Source organism: Gambusia affinis, linkage group LG03 (assembly GCF_019740435.1).
Source record: "Gambusia affinis linkage group LG03, SWU_Gaff_1.0, whole genome shotgun sequence".
NCBI classification, from domain to species: domain Eukaryota; kingdom Metazoa; phylum Chordata; class Actinopteri; order Cyprinodontiformes; family Poeciliidae; genus Gambusia; species Gambusia affinis.
In genome coordinates, this window is record NC_057870.1 from 21,284,701 (window position 1) to 21,300,692 (window position 15,992).

Sequence of the window (15,992 nt, forward strand, 5' to 3'; positions counted from 1 at the left end):
ACCAAAAAATTAACAACATATTTAGTGCATTTTATTTTTAAATTAGTCATCTACAAAATAGAACTTTTAATATTATCGACTCAAAATCTGCCACAGTAAATAGCACAGAAAATAAAGCAGAATCACGTGTTTCTGGGCACTTCTATAGAGTCCTCCATCATTGACTCAGAGCTTGAATTAACCACAGATTGGTGCCTCCTAGCGGCAGCACCAAGGCGCTGCAGCTCAGTTGCAGGAATCTCCCTCAGCTCCCTGCGACACAGTTTGACAGGTGTCATTTCTAAACTAACCTCACGCTGACCTCTTGTATACCTTTCATGGGACTGTGTAAGTGCCTGACTGAGTTCAGAGACTTTTGTCTTTGGGAGTGTTTGGACGACAGAAAGTGATGGCTTGACTGGTTTAGATTCTATTTCCTCTGTATATATTTTTGTGTATGTGGTGGAAATGTGTGTCGTCTCTCCCTCCTCCTCACAGTGTGTTTTGGGTTCATTCACACTTAAAGGTAAGTGCGTGCCCTCCCTTTCTCTGCTCTCCTGTGTATGTGAGGACTGATTGTCATTGTAGGGAGCATCACTTCGAAGCTCTTTGAGCTTCTTCTTCAGCTGCCGACTGGAGCTTTTGTAGAAAAACAACTCTTTCTCCAGATGCTGGACTCTGTCTTGTATGGCTTGTTGTGCCTCTCCTGACATCCCCTCTAAATAACCAGAAACACATGAACAATACAGAAGGAAACATGAATGAAATAGCAAAATTCACAGAAAATATCACCAATACTCTGGATCCTCACTTTTAAGTTCCTGTAGTAGCAGACGGACATTGTTTAGGTGATCTCTGTGTTGCAGGGTGAGCCTGCGGTCTGCGTCCAGAGCAAAGCGCTGCATGGCTGCCTCCATCTCCCTAAGTGCTGCTTCCTGCTCTCCGGCATGAAGCTCCAGCTCTTCACACTGCAAATGTAGACGACGCTCTGCCTCTCGAAGACAAACAACCTGGAGTTGTTGACAGTGGTGGTTTAGTTCAACAAAGCAAATGACAGACTGAATGACTATAAATTTGAGGCATTAAAGAAACACACCATACAAACAGGCTGGGACAATAACAGCATTCTGTAAGGACAGTCCAGAAAAGTTAAGACAAATCTTAAATCTATCCAGAATCAGAATTTTAGGCATTAAACAACTCAACACTCAGTTAAGGAGTGGCTTAAAAGGCTCTTAAAGATTCTAGCAGCAGTCTGCAACTTTTGATTCTCCCCATGACTTTGAATTAGACTTTTCATCACAAAAAGTCTAATTTTAAAATGCAGTAATTTAAAATGCAGTAATCTCTGATACTTGTGGCCCTTTTATTAAAAATTACTTGTTCTTTCCAGTCAACTTTCCATTAATGTGAATGTATACAATGCTCTGTGAAGAGCCAGCTTCTTTAGGAATGACCTTTTGTGACCTATTTTCCTTATGGATGCAGTGAGAGACTGGCTGTCAAGTCAGCATATGGATTTTCATCTGCTATAAGCTATAATCATCAAAATTAGCCGAAATAAACACAATTTCTGCTTTTACATTTATTACTGAATTACTAAAGTAAATTAATAGACATGATATTTTATTTTAGTGAGATGCAGGGTGTCAAACAGCCCTTTTGCAGGAAATTTAGCCCAGTCTATGGCTTAAATATTTTACATGTAAAGATAATTAAATATATGATGAAGATAATTTCCTCTTGCCTTGTTGAAATATTTGATCAACAGCTCTATGGCCTCAGGTAAAGAGAGCTTCTTCAGCTTCCTGGTAATGTCACAGTGCTGAGCAGGTTCTGTGTCTTTGGACTCGAACAGAGGTGAGTTTTCACCGAACAGGTGATTCTGCCGCTCTTGGATGGAGTTGTTTTTAAATTCAAGAGCTGCATCTAGAGCCTCAACAGCTTCCTCCAGCCGGAGGAGGGAATGCTCCTCCTATACGACAAGCATAAATCAAACAAATGAAAAATAATGTAAGGAGGATAGAGAAAAATCCAAACATGAAATGTCTTACCTCCACAGAGAGCACTCTGTTGTCCCTCAGCTGGGCTTCCAGAGTGTCTCTTCTCATCTTCAGCATGTCTCTCTCTTTCTCCAGCTCCCTGACTGTAACTCCTCTGGTCTTTCTCACGCTGCTCTGCTTCTGAAGCTGCTCTTCCACAGACTCCAACTGAACAGACACTTGCAGCAAGTCCCGACTCAAAGCCTGGAAGTCAGAGAACACGTTTAAAAATGAAACAATTCCAGATTTGAAAACTGACTTTACAAATGGAAGCAGAGGCCCACCTGACTGGACTGCAGCATCTTGACCTGGAGTTTGTTTTTCTGTTGGACACAGGCCTCTCTGTGCTGCAGCACCTCCACTTTCCTCTTCAGCTCCTCTTCCAGCTCCTGCAGCTCTGCTCTCTTATGAATGGCCCGTTCCTCTTCTTCTTCAGGCCAACTACTGTCATGGAGCTACATTAAGGAAATGCAAGGACGAAAGAAAGAAAGACGACAAAAGAAAATAAACTTCTGCTTTATCTTACAAGAAGATAATTGTGTCTAAGAACAAATAATGTCTGTTTAATACTTAACCATTCTGTTTGTTTCCATGGGAAAGTTTTCAGGAACAGATGAACTCTTTAAACTTTGTCCCTGAACACAAGAACACAAAATACTTCATTTAAGAAAAATGGTGATCATTACACCACAATGCAAGGATGGCTTGCAAAAATTAAGTGGTTTTGTATTTTAAATTATGAGAAACTTAAATTCCTGGCTAATAAAACAAACTATAAAACTCTTAAACGCCTGGAGAATAATTACGTTAAAATACTGATACAAAAAAGTCTAATAAAAGTTATTCTTATCAACCGAAACAATACAGTGAATTTTTATTTAATATTGTTTGTCTGGCCTAATTAATGTTTTGAAATTATCTTTGATTATCTTAAAAATCCACATGAACATTTTTAAAGGAATTTTCCCCAATTCAAATGCTACATTTGGACAAGAATGGATATATTTAAATGAAGTGAAATTCACTGTGTTTTGTTATTTAGATTTGTTCTGACCCCGTTTTGATGGGGTTTTCTGTTGTTGGCCTCGTCCAGCTCCCTCAGGCTGCTCTGAAGCCTGGCTCTCTCCAGCCTCATGCTCTGCAGGCTGTGATAGACCTCGGCTCGGATCTGCTGGCTCTGCATGGAGAGTCTCTCCAACACATTTCCCGTTTCACCTCTGTCCACTGCTTGGATTTTTCTTTCTGTTGGTAAGAAACAACTACGTTGATTTTCAGGATTATTTATGTTATTAAAAAAAACGTTAACTTAGAAATCTAGTTAAACATGTACAGTTTACATAATTTTCTTTAAAAACAATGTAATTGAGATTGAGTTCATCTAATTTACTTCCTGATAGTGTATATGAGTAAGTTTTAAACTTGAAGTACTAATCAAACCTTTGGAGACTTAATAAAGCCCAGATGGGTTCAATTCCAAACCTATTAGAGCCTTTTCTTCCATTTCTCTACATACAGCAACATGAAACCATGTTAACTCACCAGTTTTGTCAAGTTCTTTGATAAGCTCCTCCTTTAAGCGCAAGCTGACCTTCAGCTCATGGATTCTTCTTTCAACAGTGTTGGCTCGCCTTATTTTCTTCACAGGGTTTTCTTTTATGTCTGATAAGTTGGAAAAGGAAACAACTCTGGGTACAGTTTATGTCAATGGGATAGTTAAGCAGAGAAATCAGAAATGAGAGGATGGCATAAACTGTGTAAACTGAATGAATGTAAAATAATGAACATATAAAGAGTACCTTTGACCAAATAAGACTCTGGTACTGCTGTGTTTTCGTCATACATTTCCAGTCTTTTGGGTTTCAGTAGTAGTCTCTTTTCCCAGCTTGTCCAGGTTCGATTTAAAGGAAGCCTAAAATAAGAAAATAATATTAATAGAAAATTCAGATTAATTTGATGCTTTCAGAGAAAACTGTAGACCAAATTGTCACGTAAAACATGTTGAAAGTAAAATTCCATTAAAGTGGCCAAAAATATTACTGTTGGCCAGTAGAGTTTTAACTGAGTGCACCAGAAAGTCCACAATTTTGTTCATCCTGGCAGGGACCCGGTGTGTCTGCAATGTTTACACACAATGATACTGCAATACTAATTCAATCAAACAATGATTCTCCCTTTTTTTCTTACTGGAAAAAAGGGTATTAATAACACCCTCACTCCTAGGCATAGTACCTGTAGCTATAATTATTTATTGATCTTAATATGGTAAACTGCATAGGATAGCTCTATAGAAAAGACTCTCACCTAAATTCTTTCCTGCACGAAGATCTTTCCATTTCTGTCTCCTCCTCTTTTGTCTCCTCCTCATGATTATTTTGAATTCTGTCCTTGCTTTCGGCCTGTTGTGCAATGAATGGACAGTAGACCTCATCTTTTTCCTCGATCTCAGCCAGAAGGAGATGACCACGCATCCTAAAAGCTGTCATCACCCTGTCCAGCGAATAGGTGGGTGGACTGGAGTGAATCTACAAACACATCAAATCAAACAAAAATATATATAGACATGGTACATGCATCAGATAAAACACACACCCCTATCCGTTTAGGATTAAATGTCATACCTTTCTGGATTGCCTGTGTAGCAAGCTGTGTGTGATTAAAGGGACACTCTGGGGTCTTGTGCATGAGTTCCCAGAAGGGCTTGCTTTTTCGGTTGCCCCTGGAGTCATCCCACGAACAGCCATGAGGCTGCTGCGAAGGCGATCAATCAGAATCTGCTGACTCACCAGTTGTTCAGTCTGAAAATTAATACAAAAATATGCATGTAGACGAAACTTTTTTATTGTCAAGAGGATTTTTTGACAATAAAAAAATCCTTGAAATACAAGAAGGCACTGAAAGCAGGCCATTCATCTCTCTGTTCATTCTTCTCACCTGTATTCGAGAATGTTCCTTCTCTTCCTCTGAAGCTAAAACTTGGTTTCTTTTCTCTTCAAGCAGTTTTTCAACTTCTCTTTGAGTCCGTCTCAATTCTTCATCTTTTTGCTCTAGAAGTTGCTCTTTTTCTTGGAGCGCTTCCTATGGAAAAAGAAAAAAGCTTAGAATTTATTACTTTAAGGAGTGGACTATTAATAAAATATTATCACATTTACAATGCACACGCACACTTTGAATGTAACTAAACCAATTCCCTTTTTTCTTTTTACCTGACACTGGCGGAGTTCTTCTCTCAGGTTTAAAGCGGTTACATGGAGCTGGAGGTCTCCAACCCCCTCTGAACAGTCTATACTACCTGTGTGATGTGACTGGCTGACAGCTGCCAGTTTCTCCTGCCATTCTTGCAACCTCTGCCTGAAAATAACACTTGGAAATGCTTTGAACATATCTGTAAGCAAAGATGCTGCTTCCTTTGCCAAGAACAGATACTGTGCAGCTGTACCTCGGTTCAGCCTCTTATCCAGTGTGGACGCTGTAATCTGATTGGGCTGTTTGAAACCATCTCCATCTCCACCTCCACCCCTTGTTTTCTCCCTTTCCATCTCATTCATGTCCTTCTCCTTCTCCTTCAGAAGCTCTCTCAGTGTCTGAACTTCATACTCCAGCTCCTCCAATCGAGTCTCGGTGGGCTGGCAGGCTTTAGGATCTGACTTAACGTCTGTTAGAGAGAGCGCTGGTCCTGGACAGTTGCGGATGTGACGGGCCTTGGATGCGAACTGAAGAACATTCAAAGTCTCCGCAATGAAGTGGTGGGACGGGCTCACACAGGCCACCATCACCGTGTGGGCGTTGCCTCCCAGTGAGTCCCGGAGGAGTCGAGTGATCTTGGCATCACGGTACGGTACATGTGGACTGCTGCAACCGTTGCCGCGACGACTTCGCCCACGTTCGGAGAGGGCGCGAATAACATTACCAAGGGCGAGCAGGCCAGTGTTGATGAGTACAGACTCTTTGAATTGAGCTCCAGTGTTTCCTGTTTTGCTAGCTCGTTCTGAGCCTGCCAGGTCCACCAGGCAGAGTTTGGACAAGCGCACAGTCTTTAAGGATGGGTTCTTGTTGCTGTGACAACGGATGCGGACCTGAAGAGTGAGGATCACATGAGAGCGACTGGAGTGCTCATTCATTCCCGTTGCACCAGTGTGACGCAGGGCGTTTCCCATCTCCACAGCACCGAGTAGCTCTTCAGCTGATGTGACAACCATCTCTGTGGCACCAATCACAACTGAAAACACAGTCAAAAAAAGAAAACAAGATGGTTTTAACTAATGAGACTAGCGCAGACTGTGAACTGAAGGTGAAAGAATAAGGGTATTACTGACGGGAAGCATTGTCTACCTTCTACAGCTAAAAAAAAAACAAAGCACGCCTGGATCTTTACCAGGCTGCAAAATTAATTAAATTTCATTCTATGAAAATAAACAACAAATCAATCAATAAATCAATGTGTTTTGGAGGAGGGTGGGAAGGGAAACACACTTAAACAAACCCATGCAGTAAATGGCTAAACAGCAGAGCAATTAAAAAAATGTTGTAAATGTAATTTCAGAACAATAAACCAAAAAAATTAAAAGATGATGGCAAAACACCAAGTGACCCCATGATTTAACAACTTGTAGACGTGCATTTAGAGCAACAATTTTAAGCAGGTGTCTTCTGAAAAACAGTATTGGTGTCTTTGATCACTGACGAAAACTTTTCAGCCACTCCTATTTCAGACATTGCTTCCATTAATTGCTGTAAAATTTTATGACTCCACAGAGTGCATAGGGTCCTCTGTGGGTGTATTTCATTGTCCAGCTTTGTGACCAGGGTTTGGTAAACTTTCAGCAGATGACAGATTACCTTTAACATTCAGCAAGTGATGCCTGTGAAATCTGGGATATGGACTTTGTGGAATTCCCTTGGGTTTTTGGATCGTTCCTCACAGATATTCTGTTAACAAACACTTGTTTTCTCCACACCAACAAGCTGCCAAAACTTCTGTTTTTAAAATCACAGTATGTAAATCTTTTCTGTGTTTTTGCTTGCTGGCTGTTGAATTTAATCAATTTTACAACCAGGTAAAAGTCAGATTAATTCATGTCAATACACACAAAATCTTTGAACCAAACGAGTCTGTCATCTCTTCTTTCCATGAATGCATTCATTTTTTCTGCCATATTTAAATGTCACAATTTGTTTTACCTGTGTTCCCCTTTTCATCATCTCTGATGTGAAGCTCTTTATGACTGGTGTTCATGTCCAACAGGTCCCGCAGTTCCTCTCTGTACAGCTCCATGTATGAAACCTGCACTGTTGCCTCAATGCTATCATCGTTCTTCCGCTTTGCCAACAACAAAAACACATCCTGAGCAACACAGTCAATAATTCCTCCTTCATCTGCAAGAAGGTTTCAAAATATAGACAAAGATTTAATTAGAATATTTTGTCTAAAACAATGAGAAATATGACAGTTTTTGGTTTTATTTAATTTTTTTTGTTAAAGTGTTCATCATAAAAACACACAGGCTATATCCTATTCGTTAAAAAAATAATCTGAAAGTTAATTTAATTTCAGTCAAAATTTTCTTTTTTCATTCCACACTGGGATATATCTCAAGTTTTTACTCAAAGCTGGTACTCTTAAGTTTGATAATGGTTTAGAGCTAATAAAAACCTAGATTTGAGTTTCTCTATGCTCCTTTTAGAGAAATTATTGTTTCAACGCTGTGTTGCATGGAAGGAGTCAGGAGTTTGCAAAACCCAGTTGACCAACTGCTTAGACGGTCAACTGCTAGTAAATGAAATATGTATGCCCATGTGCTTGCCAGCAGAGAGATGCAAAGAGGGCTCCAGCATATCCTAATAGATAACTCCATTTTAGACTTGACAAAACACAGTAGACCAGCAGAAGCAGATAACACGTCTCACAAAACGACCTCAGACCACATAGGGTTTGTGCCTCTCACTCATGCCATAAAAACTTCCTGAATTCTTGAATGGGTTTTCTTTCACAATCCTCTAAAAGGCACTTATGTTGCATAAGCACCTCTCTTTATCACACTTGTTTCTTCAGCTAAATTTTTCATTCATATGCTTGGATACAAAACTCTGGTAAATAGGAATCTTCTTTAGCATTGCTTTTCTTTTGTGGCTTACCCACCTAGTGAGAGGTATCAGTGACTATTTCCTGGACATCTGTCAAGTATGCAGTCTCCTCCATGATTACTGTATCAAATTTCTGTATCGATATCTTATTTAATAGTGTATTTGAGAAAGTGTTTCTTGTTTTCATTAGCTAAAAGCCATTATCATCCAAATAAACAGCGATTAATACATACAAAAGCACTATGTGTAATACATTTATATTAAGTTTTTCTTTCAATTGAAATAAATCGACTTTTTTAATAACTTGCCTTTGCTCCCCCCGCCCAGTGTGTACGTCTTGCCAGACCCTGTCTGTCCGTAACAAAACACGGTAGCGTTGTATCCGTCCAGCAGAGACTCCACCAGGGGCTGGACGCAAGACTCGTACACTTCATCCTGGCTGGCTGTCGGTCCGAACGCGTGGTCGAAAGAGAAGAGGCGGTCCGAGCCGAGCCTCACCTGCCCGGAACCCGAGGGGACCACCCGGACGCACACTTGATGCTGATGGAGGAGCTCTTTGCGGAGCAGGGGACGGATACGAACCGCCACCCGGACACAGACCTCACTCATGAGGCCGTAATAGACCAATGAACTTACACGGGGTTGAACTTTTTTTGCTCACATCTAACCTCTGAGATGCTTCAAGACTCTGGTTTCAAAATGGTTAATTGCTAATTCACTGTTACTCGAAGAAAAACAAATTTAACATAGCCCGTGTTTTAACTCTCATGGTCGTTTTCTCTGTAATTTCTGCTAACTTCGCCTCTACAAGTTTGTTAGAAGAGTCAGAAATCCTTTGGCTGATGACTTCAGGTTTCAATAAAGGACACATGAGATACAGGTCAGAGTGTGCCTTGAAGGTCATAGATAAATTCTTAAAATTGGTTGTAAAACTAATTGGCAGAAAAAGAAGAAACAAGAAAACATAAGTAAAGTAATTTATTTTTCTGGATTTAGTGGAAAAAACACTGTACACATATGGTACATCAATAAAGTAAAAAAAACACTGTACAAATACTCACAGCTTTGGACAGTTTAAGATGAAGCACAGTTACATGATTTTGAATGGTAGCAAAAAAAGACTAGACAAAAAACTAAAAAACATCCTTTTTTGCCATCTGGATGTTGAAGGTCACAAATTCAACTCCATACTAACTAGACATTACAAAACATGCATGATGTAAAAGCATAATGCAATCACTTGCTTAGCTAAAACAGGATGCTTAATACAACAGACTTGATGTGCAAACATTGTCATTAACTGCACACTGACAATTGTTTCATAGAATCACTGCCATGATTGGTTTCTTCGTAAGGAAAACCATCAGTAAGCAGGAAACATTCTGTATGTTCAGCTTGCAGTCTGTTTGTCAGTAGTAAATACAGCGTGTATGGTGAATGGGAATGTGGGCCATCTCTTTGTGGTGCTGCTTAGCGAAAGGCCAAAGGTAGAAGTCAATGATAGCAGAATTGACGTTACAGACGTATCCGTCTGTCTCCTGTACCATCTTATGCAGTCTTTGCTTGATCAGCTCCACAGACCAAATGGAACATCCTCGGATCTCGACTTCTCTTCGATCCCCTGAAGGCAGCAGCTCACCTGAGACAGATCACACCTGCTGATTTTTAGATTGGCTTACATTGGCTTTAAAAAGCATTCTTACCTTTGAACTTTTTCCAATTGTTACATTATAACTATAAAACTAAAATTATTATATTAAAATTTTATATAACAAATCAACACGATGTCATGCACAGACATGAACTGAAAGTACAATGATGTCTTTATAAGGGCTCTTTTACAAATACAAATCTGAAAAGTGTGATGTGTGTGTAGCAGCAAAGTAATGGTAAATCTGGAGGAGCTGCAGTTATTCACAGCTCAAGTGGGATAATCTGTAGACAGAAGAACTACTAGTTGCACCCTCCTCAAACCTAGCCATTGTGGAAACTAAATACTTAGTACAGCAGAAAACTAACACTAACACCTCTTTTCTTCAGTAATCCAGTACCGGAAATAAACAAAATCATCAAAATCAAGTAATTTTTCAGAGATGCTACTAAACCAACCCGAGTGAACTTAGGATATTTTTTTTTTAAATTGAGAAAAACCTTCAAGAATCTTTTGAAAACCATATAGAGTTTACCTTACAATTCACAATTATGTGCAACTTTGTGATGGCTAGTCAGAAAAATCTTAAAACTCATTGTCTTAAAAATGATAGAATGTAGAAAAGTGAAAATAGTATGAATACTTTTTTAAGGTGCCATATATTTACAAAGACCAGGGAAAACATGCTCGGTCCCTCACCATTCTTCAGTGCCTCCATCAGTGCATCAGAGTATTGCAACACTCCTAAATAGACAAGCGCCTGAGGAACCCTGTAGTCTGCAAACATGGTGAGACAGTCCATGTTGATGATGTACCCTTCTCCTCTGGCCTCCATCACTGCCCAGAAATCTGCCACCAGGATCTGGGCTCGCTTGTTGAAAGAGATTTTCTTGCCCTTAAACAGCAGATGAACACATTATCAATGAGTTTCTGACTATCGGCTTCAGACTATTAATTTTTTGACAAATTATTGGTTTGTAAATAGCATTTAATTTTGCTTCATTTTTTGTAATGTTGTAAAATTACCAATATAAAGCAAATATGTAAAAAAAAAAAAAACTTGTTGCATTTTTTGCATTTATTGTAATCCCTTTTGCCACTTTTTGTCGGATGATTACACAGCTGTGATGCTAATTTTGTCCAGCAGGGGGAACTCTCATGCAAAAATTTAGTCAAAGTCCTCCAAAAGAGGCTACTCAAGGTGTTTCAAGTGACAATTTACAGGCTTTAAGTGTAATTTAGCAATTAATTACTTAGTGTTGACATGGAGTACAGTAATAGACATAATATATTGAGAATGGAGTAATTTTCAGACTAAATGTAGTATAAATTTGCACACTGGGAGGAACTCCATAATTAAAACTTTAAAAAGTTCAGTATTCAAAGGAAAGCGGCTAACCCTCAAGATGCAAGGCCTGTGGAGATGCTTTAGTAACAGTTGATGTTTATAAAATATCTTCGCAGTCTTTCTATACGTTCAGACATTACTCTATTCATTTGGCCCTCTGACCTCATATGTAGCTTCATCCCTGTAAGACGGGATCTTCTCCACAATCAGCTCCACCATCTTCTGAGCATCGTTTCCTGCTTGGCTGATAAAACTACGGAAACTTCCTCCGTGCTCCAGCAGCACGCGCCCGCCCTCGGTCAGGACCTTGGAAGGAAGATTCAAACTCAACACCCATGATGAGCAGGAGATAAACTGCACGTTTTCATTTTCTCTTTATAAAGTAAGTAATGTGCATGTAATAAAAAAGCTTGATGAATAATGATGATGAAAAATTTTTTACAGTATGAAATCCTTTACTTATCAGGCTCCTCTCCTGTGGAACCAGCTCCCAGTTTTAGTCTGACACACTGTCTACTTTTAAAAATAAGCTTGAAACGTTACCCAATGATAAAGCTTATAGTTATTCTCGCTTTGATTATCCTGAGCTATCGCTGTACTTAGGCTGCTATTTGTTTATGCTGCTGGAGGACAAAATGACCACTTTTTGTATGCTGTGCTATACAAGTATTTAAAATGAGCATCCATTTTATATAAAATGAAATGGAAATATGGATGATAAAAGCAGAACCTGGTGGCGTTCCTGAACCATCGGCATGGCTGTCTCATTGTCTGATCGGAGAACTTTTCCCAACTCCTCCACACTCATCTGGGAAAAGTACTTGGGATCAGTGATGGGTATACCTAGAAGAACAAAGGGGAATTATTATTATTAATTCTGGTTTATAATGTGCAGTACGGTAAAGAATAAACTAAAATGATTTGTTCTGATCTCATGTCTTCAGAAGCAAACTCTGGCCAGGTCTACCTCTGCTTCTCTGAGAGCAGCTGTTACACATGTAAAGGGCACAGCGACAACACATTGAGAGCGGTATTCCACACGAGACATAACTGATTCATATCCGGAGCCGTTCTTGCTAATTATAAATGATGATCAGGCTCATTCAGAGCCACCAGCAATTTCCTCAAATTCCAAACTCACAAAGGGCACACAGACAAAAAGTGACAATAATAAAACCACAATTTTCTCCTTGTCTCTTTAGAATAAGAAACCAAAAAAGAAACACATAATGGAAAAGGCCACATTGTCATGTATTATGACACAGTTACAGTATTTTCTGCCAGTGGCTCACTGTTTAGACATTTTCAATCACACCTTTGGTGGGTCTGGATCCCTGACAGTGGTAGGGCAGATTTATCCCCATCAGTGGGATATTAGACTTCATATATAATAAATGTATTAAACTACATGAAACAGATAACGTGTGATTTCAAGCCTTCACATCTATAAAGATGACAGGTGGAGAAAAAATACAAAATAAATGACAAATTCATAGAAGTAGCTCACACAATTTTTGTAATTGTGATTTATCAAACAAATAGTGAATAAAGACTTTAATCTCAAATGTATTAGCTGATGCTTGCTTATTATGTGTGCAAGTTTTAATGCAGTTGTGTCTCTGTTTATGTATACATGTTGTGTTTTTCTGTCCATATTTCTGTATCGACAGAGTTTGCCAGAAGTTAAACTCTGAAGGTGGTTGCAAACGAAGGGAGAAAAATTCCAACCAAAACTCCAAAGTTTGCAAAAGCAGAGAGAAAATAAATCAGCAGTGTGGGGCAGACAGAGATCTGACAAAATAAATCCCCATTAATTATCCTCATCCTGCATTCATGCACAACTCTCTGTCAACATAGAAAGGAAGACACTCTCTTTCTTCCTGATCAAAACTGTAAATACTGAAAGTACAGTGCATGATGTATTCAAGTGGTCTCACCTTCCTCCATGGCTCTGGTGATGGCAGCACACAGAGTCATGTAGCCTGTGTAAGTGGTGCTTTTATAGGTCACCTCACACTGCTGAGCTTCGTTATCAGGCCAAAAGGAGAAGTTCATGGTATCCACCACAAACACCCAGTTTAATGCCTGCAGGGTTTAGAAAACACCATAAGCAAAAACACAACATAAACCTTTCAATAAGTAATACGTTTTTGTGCTGTCTCTTAGGTTGGTTACAAAGTTCTACATGAAAGACAATGTTGAAAAAGTAAAAAAATAAAACTGTTTAGTTTTAAGCATCGCTAAGGAATGTAGTAAAAACACTTCATATTTTTCCCAGATTTTAAATGTGTTATTTGTGGCATTAAATGAAACAAACAAACGTCTAAATCTAATCATGTTCATTGTTAACCAATACTCTAAGGGATATGGTGTTTCATGATGAATTATTTCAAGAGAACCCAAATTATTGGAGTCAAGTGTCTTTCTTACAAGTGTCTAAAAGCTACACTTTATCAATAGTAACTGGAAATAAGCAATAATCTATATAAGGCTTGATGAACCAAATAATCATATACTTAACATTTTTTATTTTGAGACTATTTTCTTCTTAGAACTCAAATTAGAAAAATATCATATTTTATGAATATGAGCCCAATTTAAATCTCATAAAAACAAATGCAGCATCTTCTTCAAAACAGTAACTTGTGCTGTTTGAACATTTCTATATATTTTTTTTATTTTCGAGCTCCAAATCTTCAAATGCAATTATTTGTGTAATCATATTTTTTTTCATTCAACATTTAACTCGTATCAGCTTTCTCCAAAATCAAAAAATGTATTAACTCTTTAATTGCCTTTGTGCCTTAAACCCAACTGTCCAACCAAGTGATTTGTTGCTTTTGCACTGGGGTAAAAATAATTCAGCCCTGCGGTGCTGAGAAACTCCCCTGATCAGAGGTGGATGCTGGAGCCAGTGGATTGGCCACCTTCCAGCCACTAGCAGTCAGGGCGTCACTGCGTCTGAGATTGTAGAGCATCTCTGCTACCTTCTGGACTCCTGCGTCCCTGATAAACACGTCTCGGCTTCGCTCGGCCACAAACTGCCCAGACTCTCTGGGAAGGAGAGGCTTCTCCATAATAACTGCTGCAGAAATAAAACAGAAAAAAACCACATCTGATATTCAGTGAAAAGCTTTGAATTCTCAACAGCTAAATTTAAAGATGATAATCGTTGACCATATATGGCAAAATTACTTTAGGTGCAGCTTCAATTATCACATGATTTGAGAAAGATTTTATTCCCAGCAAAAAAGCCCTTTTTCATACCAAAACATTCAATAACCTTTTAAACAAGTACCACTTGAAAGGAATTTTAATAAATAAATGTAAACAAAGGTAAGTTGATCATATTATATATATTAATGGCCAGGTGTATCAGGCGTAGGTATCGGGATTTTTCCAGATATAATTTTTTTTGTTTTTTTCTTATTTTAAAGTATTGCTCACTGGGCCATTTTGAATCATGTTATATCTATATTTATTGTGTGTCGCTATAAAATTCCCTGTGTGGCAAGAATGCTGACTCACTCGACCAAATCTACCAAATGGAATAAATAAAGGTGACTGATTAGTTAGTCTGTCATGAGCTCTCAGCCCTCCAGAGGCATAGCGTTGCACATCTTGAGATGATTTCTGTTGACCTTTCTTCTTGGTGAAGAAGCTCAAGTTAAATTAAACTAAATAGATAATGTCTGAACACAAGTTTCCAAGTCTTGTCAAAGGATTGAACCACCTGAAGGTGAGCATCAGCAAGGCCATAGAGATAGTGATAGACTTCAGGAGAAGGAACATGCTTTAATTGTTACCGACAGCAAGTTCACAAAGATGCCCTTATTGATATTGGAGATCTATCAGTCAGTTGCTTTCAGAATTACATTTTTTATAGCAGCAGCAGTCAGTCACTGAAGAAACTGTCAACCATCATGGGCAACCTGGAAATCCACTGCACACAGGACAGACTGTTACAACTCTGTTGTTTGACAGGAAATCTTTCCTGCCATATGCCACCACCCTGTAGAATAATTATTATTGGTGTCCTGCTCATCATCAATACTGCATTTGCACAAAGATGCTCATTTTTGTGAATTTATATACGTACATAAAGTAAATATTTATATGCTTTAAGGTTTAAAAATTAAGTTACACACGAGGTTGATTTTATTTTCTAGTTTGTGTTCTTTTGAAGACAGACGGCAGTCCTGGTTTTTATTCCAAGTCCTGTAAATTAAAGAGGCTAATTGACTCTTATTGTGCCACACTTTTCAATTTGTTTATTTTTTAATGAGAACGAAACAAATTGTTTAGATTGACATGAATACTTTTGCAAAAATCATTTTTCAATTTGGTTAGTAATTGTAATTAATTTCATATCTTTTTGTATGAAGGGATTTAAACATGTCTATATTGTGCAATTCTGCGATAAACACCTGGAAGGGCAAAGTACATCAACAGATCGAGCATTCACGTCAGCTTTGACTTTTGCTACGGTATGATCTATCCGTAGCATTTCAAACTATAAACAAGTTATTTTCTTTCCAAACTTACTGTTCAACTGTAGCTTGTTTATATAGATGCGTGGCTCCTGCAAGGATAAAAAAATTACTTATGAACTTCTTTGTACTACCGGGTTTTCAGCTGCTGACCAATCTCTCTTTAAGATTCACTCAGGTCAACCAATCAGAACGGTAAGGCGGGAAATCTTATGAGCCTGCGCAGAAGCAGTTTGCCGACAACGCCGAGACGTATGCTTTTCTGCTAGTATATCCTCAAAAGGCCTTTTACAAATAAACAAAGGGATCTACATAGAACTAAAAAGAAAATAAAATCTGACGTTCATGCGTTTTTTTTCTCTTCTAAAAGGACTGGCTCGTTAAACTGCTGAACTGCCGAA

At 38.6% G+C, this 15,992-nt stretch overlaps 2 protein-coding genes across 2 annotated transcripts; both read right to left on the minus strand.

The window, feature by feature from the left end:
* Positions 1 to 9: 9 nt before the first annotated feature.
* On the minus strand, positions 10 to 8,913 carry LOC122828706 (kinesin-like protein KIF27). The gene is made up of 15 exons (XM_044112511.1): positions 8,411 to 8,913; positions 7,200 to 7,394; positions 5,225 to 6,237; positions 4,953 to 5,096; positions 4,640 to 4,816; positions 4,323 to 4,543; positions 3,818 to 3,930; positions 3,561 to 3,680; positions 3,076 to 3,263; positions 2,597 to 2,656; positions 2,306 to 2,476; positions 2,034 to 2,225; positions 1,727 to 1,954; positions 791 to 989; positions 10 to 697 (listed from the first exon to the last, which is right to left on the minus strand). The coding sequence occupies exons 1-15, from the start codon at positions 8,709 to 8,711 to the stop codon at positions 123 to 125; spliced, it is 3,897 nt and encodes a 1,298-aa protein (XP_043968446.1). The 5' UTR covers positions 8,712 to 8,913; the 3' UTR covers positions 10 to 122.
* Positions 8,914 to 9,065: 152 nt separating this feature from the next.
* lg03h9orf64 (linkage group 03 C9orf64 homolog) lies at positions 9,066 to 15,977 on the minus strand. Its single transcript, XM_044111315.1, has 7 exons — positions 15,647 to 15,977; positions 13,990 to 14,186; positions 13,039 to 13,186; positions 11,832 to 11,944; positions 11,264 to 11,407; positions 10,453 to 10,648; positions 9,066 to 9,741 (listed from the first exon to the last, which is right to left on the minus strand). Exons 2-7 carry the CDS (start codon positions 14,176 to 14,178, stop codon positions 9,512 to 9,514), a joined length of 1,020 nt encoding a protein of 339 aa, XP_043967250.1. The 5' UTR covers positions 14,179 to 14,186; positions 15,647 to 15,977; the 3' UTR covers positions 9,066 to 9,511.
* Between the last annotated feature and the right edge of the window lie 15 nt (positions 15,978 to 15,992).

Coding starts and splice junctions, on each gene's coding strand:
- lg03h9orf64 (XM_044111315.1), bottom strand. CDS start 14,178: ATGGAGAAGCCTCTCCTTCCCAGAGAGTCTGGGCAGTTTGTGGCCGAG. Junction 13,187..13,989: donor CAGCATCCACCTCTGATCAG/GGGAGTTTCTCA, acceptor TAAACCCTGCAG/GCATTAAACTGGGTGTTTGT. Junction 10,649..11,263: donor GGGATGAAGCTACATATGAG/GTCAGAGGGCCA, acceptor CTGCTGTTTAAG/GGCAAGAAAATCTCTTTCAA.
- LOC122828706 (XM_044112511.1), bottom strand. CDS start 8,711: ATGAGTGAGGTCTGTGTCCGGGTGGCGGTTCGTATCCGTCCCCTGCTC. Junction 2,477..2,596: donor CCATGGAAACAAACAGAATG/GTTAAGTATTAA, acceptor TCCTTAATGTAG/CTCCATGACAGTAGTTGGCC. Junction 1,955..2,033: donor ACAGAGTGCTCTCTGTGGAG/GTAAGACATTTC, acceptor CTTGTCGTATAG/GAGGAGCATTCCCTCCTCCG.